The sequence below is a fragment of the Squalius cephalus genome (genome assembly GCF_949319135.1).
Source record: "Squalius cephalus genome assembly, chromosome: 11".
NCBI classification, from domain to species: Eukaryota; Metazoa; Chordata; class Actinopteri; order Cypriniformes; family Leuciscidae; genus Squalius; species Squalius cephalus.
The window spans coordinates 3212554-3225764 of NC_137132.1; the positions used below are offsets into that span (position 1 = coordinate 3212554).

General features: G+C 32.9%; 2 protein-coding genes across 7 annotated transcripts in view; both read left to right on the forward strand.

Moving 5' to 3' along the window:
• The window catches only part of fam131ab (family with sequence similarity 131 member Ab), a 335743-nt gene that overhangs the window by 201449 nt on the left and 121083 nt on the right, over positions 1 to 13211 (forward strand). The window lies entirely within an intron of this gene.
• The window catches only part of LOC307167715 (uncharacterized protein), a 3453-nt gene continuing 195 nt past the window's right edge, over positions 9954 to 13211 (forward strand). The window contains exons 1-5 of one of the 2 annotated variants that reach the window (XM_079886992.1): positions 9954 to 10066; positions 10200 to 10294; positions 10639 to 10710; positions 10741 to 10833; positions 13160 to 13211. The exon at positions 13160 to 13211 is cut by the window's right edge and continues 174 nt beyond it. In XM_079886992.1, the coding sequence (XP_079743118.1) occupies positions 10045 to 10066; positions 10200 to 10294; positions 10639 to 10710; positions 10741 to 10833; positions 13160 to 13165 (288 nt within the window). In that variant the 5' untranslated portion in view covers positions 9954 to 10044 and the 3' untranslated portion in view covers positions 13166 to 13211. Of the gene's footprint in view, positions 10067 to 10199; positions 10295 to 10638; positions 10834 to 13159 lie in introns of both variants that reach the window. The other variant, XM_079886991.1, reaches the window with a different exon arrangement.

Consider the following 13211-nt stretch of genomic DNA (forward strand, 5'->3'; position numbering starts at 1 on the left):
TTTCAAACTGATTGGATACCGTTGTAACTGCTAACGTTAGCTTGCTAACATTAGGCCTTAAAATTAACATTAACCGCTTTCCTGCTGTAACGTTAAGTAACGTTAACGTTATACTGTTGACTATGGAAAAGTTTGAATTTTCTTAATGAATATTGCCCAGGAAGGTCTACACATAAAGCTACAATTTTTCAATTGCAATAAATCGTGCATAAATGAGGTCTCAAAATAAGGTCTGTGTTTCTAAAAGCATCGTGCGCTAAGTTGATCGTAGAGATAATACTTTTTTTAGTAAGTGTATGTGTTCATTCTGTTGTGATAATGAAGTCACTTTCTATTTTTGTTTCTCAAAAGATTTATATTTTTTTCTTCTAAACTGTATGCAGGAGGACAGCTGCAGTGACATCACTCAGCACATCATTCAAATACTGGTCGTCCATCCATGGTGCTGATGGAGAAGATCCAATTGATGCATCCATCCTTCTTAAAGGAGAACTCCGGTCAATTTTAATATTTTTTTGTAAATTTGAAGTGCTGTCAGTACAGAGAACAACGACAAAAATCGGTGTTGCCTACACGTGTTATCCTTTTTTTTTTTTTGCTGCCCTGTTTGCACCCTGTTGACTTAAATGGGGCAAGTTTTAAACCTGCTTTTAGCCTCTTAACATACTTGATGTGTCATTACAAGTGCACAGCTAATGTGAGTGATTCCTTCAGAGTGAACACGGGTGAATCTGACTGCAGTAGATCATAGGTAACTCAGCAACAGTGGAGAACTCGACAATCGACTACTGTGGACTTCGACCGAAAACAGGAAGAAAATACAGGTATGTGCGCTGGCTGAATTAACATCACTTTTATCCATATCTTTCACATCTACTGCAGTCAGATTCACTGTGTTCACTCAGAAGGAATCACTCACATGGCTGTGCACTTGTAATGACACATCAAGGATGTTACGAGGCTAAAAGCAGGTTTAGTACTTGCCCCATTGAAGCCAACAGGGTGCAAATTTTTAAAAAGAGGATAACATGGTGTAGGCAACACCGATTTTTGTCGTTGTTCTCTGTACTGACAGCACTCCAAATTTACCAAAAAATGACCGGAGTTCTCCTTTAATCTTTACCCAAAAGTTCAAAGATTAAGGATGAAGTTGTATTAAATGCTATGGTATGATGTAACTGTTTAAACATTCAGCTGTTCATGTTTTAAATCATTAAAGTTGTAATGGTATTCTTTAAAAGTTCACTATTTCAGAGTGCTGTTTTGAATGTTGAATGTTTTGCTTTTTTTTTTTTTTAAATACATTTGTTATGTTTAAAACAAGGGTTACAGTATAATTCTGAAGTTTTACTGAATTCACCTGTGTCAAGAGATGACTGTGAATGTTCATTTTTGTATGAAGAACATTTTTTGATGACTGAAAAATAAACTGTTTAATTGTATTTTAATTGTGTGATTCGTGAAAAATATAGAGAAAATGTTAATTTATTTATGTTCATGATTATAAAAAAGAAATTAGCAATGTTTACATAATTATAGGGAGTATTATAATTTCATAAAACTAAGTAAATGAAAACAAAAAAACTTAAATAAAATCTACTTATTTACTTCATTAAATGGTAAGATTTACTTAATAATTTCATAAAAGCAAGCTTCCTAATTATAAAACAATAAATAAACTTTACTTAATTACTTTAAATAAATATAACTTCTAAATGAAATGTAAATAGGTAATTTTTACTTAATTTCTTCATGAGCGTTACATTCAATACTAAGTAAATTTTACTTGATAATGACACGTAAGTTGTACTTGATATTATAGCAGTAAAATTTACTTAAAATATACTTGTGCAAATTGTTACGAGGATTTTATTAAGTAAATCTTACAAGTAGTTTTTTTCAGTGTAGTAGTTTTGCACAGTTTGTTATTATTTTGTTGCATGCGGTGGTTGATTGCAGCTGGAGTGTTGGACGCATTTAACTTCTTCAAGCAAAATAATATTAACTGCATCAGAAGTTATTGTTGTGTTCCCTCCACTCAGACCATTTTTTCTGTAATTTTCAAAACTGTGGTGAGAAACTACCCGGTGTTGAAAGAGGTGTTTTCATGACCCTGTTCTTCTGACAGCATTTCTGTTCCTGTTCAGATGTACAGGAGAAACAGTGAAGCTTGTTTCCGCCACAGAATAAAACATTTTAAAAAATAATTGCGACTTTTTATCTCACAATTCTGACTTTATATCTCGCAATTCTGACTTTATATCTCGCAATTCTGACTTTATATCTCACAATTCTGACTTTATATCTCGCAATTCTGACTTTATATCACGCAATTCTGACTTTATATCTCACAATTCTGACTTTATATCTCACAATTCTGACTTTATATCTCGCAATTCTGACTTTATATCACACAATTCTGACTTTATATCTCACAATTCTGACTTTATATCTCGCAATTCTGACTTTATATCACACAATTCTGACTTTATATCTCACAATTCTGACTTTATATCTCACAATTCTGACTTTATATCTCGCAATTCTGACTTTATATCACACAATTCTGACTTTATATCTCACAATTCTGACTTTATATCTCACAATTCTGACTTTATATCTCGCAATTCTGACTTTATATCTCGCAATTCTGACTTTATATCTCACAATTCTGACTTTATATCTCGCAATTCTGACTTTATATCACACAATTCTGACTTTATATCTCACAATTCTGACTTTATATCTCGCAATTCTGACTTTATATCACACAATTCTGACTTTATATCTCACAATTCTGACTTTATATCTCACAATTCTGACTTTATATCTCGCAATTCTGACTTTATATCACACAATTCTGACTTTATATCTCACAATTCTGACTTTATATCTCACAATTCTGACTTTATATCTCGCAATTCTGACTTTATATCTCGCAATTCTGACTTTATATCTCACAATTCTGACTTTATATCTCACAATTCTGACTTTATATCTCGCAATTCTGACTTTATATCACACAATTCTGACTTTATATCTCACAATTCTGACTTTATATCTCACAATTCTGACTTTATATCTCGCAATTCTGACTTTATATCTCGCAATTCTGACTTTATATCACACAATTCTGACTTTATATCTCGCAATTCTGACTTTATATCACACAATTCTGACTTTATATCTCGCAATTCTGACTTTATATCTCACAATTCTGACTTTATATCTCGCAATTCTGACTTTCTATCTCGCAATTCTGACTTTATATCTCGCAATTCTGACTTTATATCTCACAATTCTGACTTTATATCTCGCAATTCTGACTTTATATCTCACAATTCTGACTTTATATCTCGTAATTCTGACTTTATCTCGCAATTCTGACTTTATATCTCACAATTCTGACTTTATATCTCGCAATTCTGACTTTATATCACACAATTCTGACTTTATATCTCACAATTCTGACTTTATATCTCACAATTCTGACTTTATCTCGCAATTCTGACATTATATCTCACAATTCTGACTTTATATCTCACAATTCTGACTTTATATCTCGCAATTCTGACTTTCTATCTCGCAATTCTGACTTTATATCTCGCAATTCTGACTTTATATCTCGCAATTCTGACTTTATATCTCGCAATTCTGACTTTATATCTCACAATTCTGACTTTATATCTCACAATTCTGACTTTATATCTCGCAATTCTGACTTTATATCTCGCAATTCTGACTTTATATCACACAATTCTGACTTTATATCTCGCAATTCTGACTTTATATCTCGCAATTCTGACTTTATATCTCGCAATTCTGACTTTATATCACACAATTCTGACTTTATATCACACAATTCTGACTTTATATCTCACAATTCTGACTTTATATCACACAATTCTGACTTTATATCTCGCAATTCTGACTTTATATCACACAATTCTGACTTTATATCACACAATTCTGACTTTATATCTCACAATTCTGACTTTATATCACACAATTCTGACTTTATATCTCGCAATTCTGACTTTATATCACACAATTCTGACTTTATATCTCGCAATTCTGACTTTATATCACACAATTCTGACTTTATATCTCACAATTCTGACTTTATATCTCACCATTCTGACTTTATATCTCACCATTCTGACTTTATATCTCACAATTCTGACTTTATATCTCGCAATTCTGACTTTATATCACACAATTCTGACTTTATATCTCGCAATTCTGACTTTATATCTCGCAATTCTGACTTTATATCTCGCAATTCTGACTTTATATCACACAATTCTGACTTTATATCTCACAATTCTGACTTTATATCACACAATTCTGACTTTATATCTCGCAATTCTGACTTTATATCACACAATTCTGACTTTATATCTCGCAATTCTGACTTTATATCTCGCAATTCTGACTTTATATCTCGCAATTCTGACTTTATATCTCGCAATTCTGACTTTATATCTCGCAATTCTGACTTTATATCTCACAATTCTGACTTTATATCTCACAATTCTGACTTTATATCACACAATTCTGACTTTATATCTCACAATTCTGACTTTATATCTCACAATTCTGACTTTATATCGCGCAATTCTGACTTTATATCTCGCAATTCTGACTTTATATCTCGCAATTCTGACTTTATATCTCGCAATTCTGACTTTATATCTCACAATTCTGACTTTATATCTCGCAATTCTGACTTTATCTCGCAATTCTGACTTTATATCTCGCAATTCTGACTTTATATCTCACAATTCTGACTTTATATCTCGCAATTCTGACTTTATCTCGCAATTCTGACTTTATATCTCACAATTCTGACTTTATATCTCGCAATTCTGACTTTATATCTCGCAATTCTGACTTTATATCTCGCAATTCTGACTTTATATCTCGCAATTCTGACTTTATATCTCACAATTCTGACTTTATATCTCGCAATTCTGACTTTATATCTCGCAATTCTGACTTTATATCTCACAATTCTGACTTTATATCTCACAATTCTGACTTTATATCTCGCAATTCTGACTATATATCTCGCAATTCTGACTTTATATCACACAATTCTGACTTTATATCTCACAATTCTGACTTTATTTCTCGCAATTCTGACTTTATATCTCGCAATTCTGACTTTATATCTCGCAATTCTGACTTTATATCACACAATTCTGACTTTATATCTCACAATTCTGACTTTATATCTCGCAATTCTGACTTTATATCACACAATACTGACTTTATATCTCACAATTCTGACTTTATATCTCACAATTCTGACTTTATCTCGCAATTCTGACATTATATCTCACAATTCTGACTTTATATCTCACAATTCTGACTTTATCTCGCAATTCTGACATTATATCTCACAATTCTGACATTATATCTCACAATTCTGACTTTATATCTCACAATTCTGACTTTATATCTCGCAATTCTGACTTTATATCTCGCAATTCTGACTTTATATCTCGCAATTCTGACTTTATATCTCACAATTCTGACTTTATATCTCACAATTCTGACTTTATCTCGCAATTCTGACTTTATATCTCGCAATTCTGACTTTATATCTCGCCATTCTGACTTTATAACACACAATTCTGACTTTATATCTCGCAATTCTGACTTTATATCTCGCCATTCTGACTTTATATCTCGCAATTCTGACTTTATATCTCACAATTCTGACTTTATATCTCGCAATTCTGACTTTATATCTCGCAATTCTGACTTTATATCTCGCAATTCTGACTTTATATCTCGCAATTCTGACTTTATATCTCGCCATTCTGACTTTATAACACACAATTCTGACTTTATATCTCGCAATTCTGACTTTATATCTCGCAATTCTGACTTTATATCTCGCCATTCTGACTTTATATCACACAATTCTGACTTTATATCTCACAATTCTGACTTTATATCTTGCAATTCTGACTTTATATCTCGCAATTCTGACTTTATATCTCGCAATTCTGACTTTATATCTCACAATTCTGACTTTATATCTCGCAATTCTTACTTTATATCTCGCAATTTATATCTCGCAATTCTGACTTTATATCTCGCAATTCTGACTTTATATCTCGCAATTCAAACTTTATATCTCGCAATTCTGACTTTATATCTCGCAATTCTGACTTTATATCTCGCAATTCTGACTTTATATCTCACCATTCTGACTTTATATCTCACAATTCAAACTTTATATCTCGCAATTCAAACTTTATATCTCACAATTCTGACTTTATATCTCACAATTCTGACTTTATATCTCACAATTCTGACTTTATATCTCACAATTCTGACTTTATATCTCACAATTCTGACTTTATATCTCACAATTCTGACTTTATATCTCACAATTCTGACTTTATATCTCACAATTCTGACATTATATCTCGCAATTCTGACATTATATCTCACAATTCTGACATTATATCTCACAATTCTGACTTTATATCTCACAATTCTGACTTTATATCTCGCAATTCTGACTTTATATCTCGCAATTCTGACTTTATATCTCGCAATTCTGACTTTATATCTCGCAATTCTGACTTTATATCTCACAATTCTGACTTTATATCTCACAATTCTGACTTTATCTCGCAATTCTGACTTTATATCTCGCAATTCTGACTTTATATCTCGCCATTCTGACTTTATAACACACAATTCTGACTTTATATCTCGCAATTCTGACTTTACATCTCACCATTCTGACTTTATATCTCGCAATTCTGACTTTATATCTCACCATTCTGACTTTATATCTCGCAATTCTGACTTTATATCTCACCATTCTGACTTTATATCTCACAATTCTGACTTTATATCTCGCAATTCTGACTTTATATCTCGCAATTCTGACTTTATATCTCGCAATTCTGACTTTATATCTCACAATTCTGACTTTATATCTCGCAATTCTGACTTTATATCTCGCAATTTATATCTCGCAATTCTGACTTTATATCTCGCAATTCTGACTTTATATCTCGCAATTCAAACTTTATATCTCGCAATTCTGACTTTATATCTCGCAATTCTGACTTTATATCTCGCAATTCTGACTTTATATCTCACCATTCTGACTTTATATCTCACAATTCAAACTTTATATCTCGCAATTCTGACTTTATATCTCGCAATTCTGACTTTATATCTCACAATTCTGACTTTATATCTCACCATTCTGACTTTATATCTCACCATTCTGACTATATCTCACAATTCTGACTTTATAACTCACAATTCTGACTTTATATCTTGCAATTCTGACTTTATATCTCGCAATTCTGACTTTATATCACGCAATTCTGACTTTATATCTCGCAATTCTGACTTTATATCACACAATTCTGACTTTATATCTAGCAATTCTGACTTTATATATCGCAATTCTGACTTTATATCTCACAATTCTGACTTTATATCTCGCAATTCTGACTTTATATCTCGCAATTCTGACTTTATATCTCGCAAAATGTTGATTCAGTTTAATGTTGATTCAGTTCAATGACTGTGTAAAATGAGTTAAATTCTAATATAAGCAGCTCAGATGATATTATTCAGTTTTCATAATTCATTTGAAGTTTTGTTCTCATCTGATAGTGTCAGTGCAGTTAAATCTGTAATACAGCTTGATATTAAGTTTGAGTTGGGACCAGCCGTTCTCCTTTTAAGAGATACTAAACTATAGGATAAATGTGGTGATAATGGCGTGTCATAAAAGCAGCGGATACACACTACGGTCAAAAAGCCTTTCAGACGCACTATCTAGGGCAGATACTTCATTCTTTAGTTTAGCTGGTAACACTTTACAACAAGATTTCATTAGTTTATAACTAACAATACTTCTAAAGCATTTATTAATCTTATGTTCATTTTAACATTAAAATGAACATAAGACTTAACATTATTAAAATCAAAAGTTGTATCTGTTAAAGTCGCCTGTAGTCAATCATTTTATCACATTTGATCACCAAAAAGACATATTTAAAAGTTTTTTTCCTTGAAAAAACCGTACACCTTAAAATATCTTGAATGTAACTCGACACCCTTGCCTCATTTAGTATGCGTGGCTCTATGAATATGCAAATGAGCCCCGCCTCCACTCACTCCCTCAGCTCAGAGATCCACTGGTTGACGATCACACATTGATCTGATTGGTTACAAGGTAGTTTGTGACGTCAGAAACACCAGCGATTTCAAAGCGTGTTTTTGAGACTGTCTTTGGTTCACTGCAGTTTTAAGGAGGAAATACTCAGCAATGCTGTCGACTTATGAACTTACACATGGTGTGTCTTAAAGCAGATTAAAAACACCACATAGGCACATAAACAACATTAAAAGCTGGATTTTCACCACAGGGGGACTTTAACATTTTTTAACTAACATTAACAATGAACAGTTGTATTTTTTTATTAACTAACTAACAGATTAATAACTGAAACAAATGTATTGCTTATTGTTTAATGCATGAACTAAAGGGACCTTATTGTAAAGTTCTAAAATTAAAGACTCAAATGTATGTGTCTGACTCGTTTTCTGATAGCATGATGCTGTTGTGAAATGTTGAATGTACACACTGTGATGCCTTAGTTCAGTTCTATATTAATGCAGTAAAGTTGCTATTTTTTTCCACATTCATCATGTTTTGCGCTCATTATTCTCACTTGTAAGTACCATAAAACAGTCCTGGCCAGTTTGTGTAAAAACACCGGTTGCAGACTCGCCCCTCACTGCAGACAAACCGGTTTCCTTGTTGAGGAGAGGGCAAAACTAGTTGTCCTAGTTGTCACATGGATGATGTCCTAAGGGCTTTATCTCAGAAACTGTAAAGGTTTTGGGTCAAAAAAATGTTTATTGCACAAATCCTTGTTTTCTCTAGCAGTGGTTTTGCATGTTGGTTTCAAACACCATTTGTTTTAAATATATTATGAATTCTGTCCATCAAACTGAAATTTTACATATTGCTGTTACATATTTTCTATGATGTGCGAATCTCTGAAAATGTTGTTACTTTTTTACAGTTTTTGCAGTTTATTCATTGTTTTTCTGTTAAAGCAACTAAATAGCTTATAATACATTTTAAATATTATATTGTTGAAAATGCATTGGTTTTATATATGTTAGGTAGTAGTAGCCTATGTCACGTTAAATATTTTCTCACAGCAGGTTTCCACTCTGACTTATCACATATACTGTGACAACATGCCCCGCCAAAGGTCAGCTGGGTAATGATGGAAATGTAAATGGGTTTTTTTATTTATTTTTTTACAAAAGTGACTTTTCAAAATAAACCCACCTTGAGGAATATTCGCCTTGACACGCCTTTATTTAGGCTACTGTACAACACACCATATTGAACATCTTGTAAAACGTTTCTTTTTTTCATATCCATAATGATCCCACTTGAAGAAGTTTTTATAGCGCATTTGTTTATAAAGCAATTCACATCTCTCGATAACGTTCGGGGAAAAGTAGGGCGTTTTCAAGTAGGAAGATTAGCAGATAAGTGTTTGTATAAATTCTCAGACTTTAACAAAAGCATTATACTAACTAAACCTACATAATAAGACACATAAAGCTGGCACTTGCGTTTCTCATGTCTGAATATATTACCAGATAAAATGCGTGGCTTTATGAGCAGAAACAGATACTTCCGTAAACTCACACCTGACTCGAACACCTGTACGCGACAATTACTAACGTTTAACTAATGAATATGCAATTTAATGGCCCAATCACACCACCTAATTAATATGCATGACCAAATGCTTCCGCATTGAAGGATCGTTCCATTCGCTGACTAAGTCGCTTTACCTTCTGCATTCCAGCCAATCAGACATTCGGACAGAGCTGACGTCATGCTACCTAATTAATATTCATGAGACCGCATATCTTTTTATTATTTTGCAACTGCGTATCTCTCAGCTGATGCGCAGATCTTTCCTAAACGTCGATCAGAGAGTGTAATAACTCCAGTGCTGCATCATGGACTTCGATCTGAACGCTGGTAAAATGCTGCACAGCTCCTTTAACATTTTAACTTTGATTAAGAAGCATTAGTGGAATATAGGTAGCCTATTTTTAATGATTTCAGAGGGAAACTAATGTTTTTTTTATCCACTCTTTCTCTTTTTTCCCAGCTGTTGGAGATGACGAGGTGAAAAAGTCAGAGGGAAAACAGGTGGAGGGAATCTTCGGGTTTGGAAAGAAGGATAAAGACAAAAGCAAAGACAAGGTAAAAACACGTTTATTCATAACAATCTAAATCCATCGAAACGCCAGAGATGTGTGTTGTTGTGATTGTAGTGTTGCTGTCGTTATGAGTTAAATATGACAGAAATCACATTTCCTCGTGTTATACAACACACAGGACAAGGGAAGTGTTGATATTGAACATCAGTTACAAACTTTACATATGGAAATAGTGTTATAGATATTAAGAATTTGAACAATAGCCGCACCAACTTCCTTATTAAATATGAAATATGAGCAGTACGGCGTGCAGGAATGGATGTAAATGCTGGTTTATGAGAATGCCATTGGTTTTATTCAGTAATATTATTTTACATTTTGTCTCAGAGTGATTCCAAGGGTAAGGATAAAGATAAGGACAAGCACAAAGGAGAACATAAAGACAAAGACAAACACAAAGACAAAGGAGAACATAAAGACAAACACAAGGACAAAGGAGAACATAAAGACAAAGACAAGAAGAAGAAGAAGGACAAGGATCACAAGAAGAAGGACGGTCACAAGTCCTCCTCCAGTGATTCGGTAATCTTTTAAACTAACTTTAAATGCTGTATTAATGCACACAGGTATTGCTATAAAGAGCAAAGTTAGGATTGGGATTTTGGGAGTGACTTGTTTTCCATTTATCAGCAATGAATGAACTCAGTGGACGGACTGCAGATAGACACAATGGCCAAAGTCATCAGGGTTGGGCTGGTAAAACAGGTTGATTTGAGGCGCGGTCCACTAATACGACTGTAAACCGTAGATGCACTATCTGGGGCGGGTGCTTTTACTCTTCAGGGTCTCCTGGAAAGATTTGCTCTGACTTGTTCCCACACAACATTCCAGGAGTTACGCCACTTATCGCACTGATATCACACATTCTGACACACACCCACATAGTTTCCAAAATAACCTTTATTCAGACACACACACACACAGAGATGAGATCTGTGAGTAAACACACTGACAAATATGCTTAACCTGTTTTGTGAGTATAGATTTGAATGAAACAAGCTGTAAGTAAATGTGTATACGAGCAGCTTTGCTGATTTGATTATGAAACGTCATATGCAGTGGCTCCTAAAAGTATTTAGGCAATTTAGTCACACTTAACAATGTCTTTACTAATGTGTTTCCTAATGCAGGGAGAGTTTGTGATTTTAATTGTGCAGCTTAAATTTCAATCACATTTTGCCAAAGAATATAAAAAACACTGTTTTAAGGAACATAAAGAGGGTCAAAGGTCTTCCTTCATACGAAATGAAGGGTTTATTCACACTGCATTATTATATTCTGTTATATTTAGTGCTGTAAAATCGAATAATCGCATCTAACATAATTTTTTTTACATTTTTTTTATATATATATATATATATATATATATATATATATATATACACACACACACTATTTTATGTCAGATGCAATTCATTGATTTTACAGCACTAAATATATAATAATAATAATAATAATAATATAATATTTCCAAAGGATATAATATAATATTCCCGAAGGATATAATATAATTTAATATATATAAAAGTGCTGTAAAATCGATAAATCGCATCTTACAAAGTTTGTAAAAAATGTATTATAAAATATATATATATATATATATATATAATTTTTTTTTTTTTTTTTTTTTTTTTTTTTTTATACATTTTTTACAAACTTTTGTATATTATATATTATACACTGAACAAAATTATAAATGCAACACTTTTGTTTTTGCCATTGTGAGGCCGGTTGGATGTACTGCCAAATTCTCTGAAATGTCTTTGTCGACAGCTTATGGTAGAGAAATGAACATTCAATTCACGGGCAACAGCTCTGGTGGACATTCCTGCAGTCAGCATGCCAATCACACACTCCCTCTAAACTTGCGACATCTGTGGCATTGCGCTGTGTGATAAAACTGCACATTTTAGAGTGGCCTTTTATTGTGGCCAGCCTAAGGCACACCTGTGCAATAATCATGCTGTCTAATCAGCCTCTTGATATGCCACACCTGTGAGGGGGATGGATTATCTCGGCAAAGGAGAAGTGCTCACTAACACAGATTTAGACAGACTTGTGACTTGTATCTGAGAGAAATAGGCCTTTTGTGTACATAGAAAAAGTCTTAGATCTTTGAGTTCAGCTCATGAAAAATGTGGGCAAAAACAAAAGTGTTGCGTTTATAATTTTGTTCAGTGTATATACACACACACACACACACATACATTTATATGATATATTTACAAACTTTTGTTAGATCGATATTTACAGCACTAATTATATTACTATAGAGAGAAAAAATGAAGATCAAACTCTTGCAGTGATTATTGAGTCTGAAACTCTCAGTATTACACCATGTCCCAACTACACGTGTGTGTGTGTGTGTGTGTGTGTGCGCGCGCTGTAAAACAGTCGACTACAGATGATCTTGAACACGCAGCAGACATATAAATAAATAATAAATACTGCACCCATCATGAAATGCATCCAATGACACTTTTACCATGTATTTTACATATTGTATACCATATTCAGATATTCTAATCGATATGCATTTATAGAAAAAAAATGTTTACATTGAATACACTTACAATGGAAGTCTATGGGGAAAGACTCTGCATCAGAACAAATATTAAAATTGCAAGTTTGCAAAACATGATCACACTTTAAATCACCATCCACTTCCTTTAATTTAAATGTAAAGCAGAAGCTCTGACGTTTCGCCTTTCATCTCCTCTTGTGTCGAACTGAAGAGTGTGACATTGAACTGTTGGACAAATAATATCCAAACATTTTCCTATATGTATGTTTAATTTGAAGGACTTTTAATAATCTGAATGTTTATGTTTGTCTCTTTTCTTTGTAGGACTAAAGCAAGACTGAAGATTCATCAGATACCTCCAGAAACATAATATCAA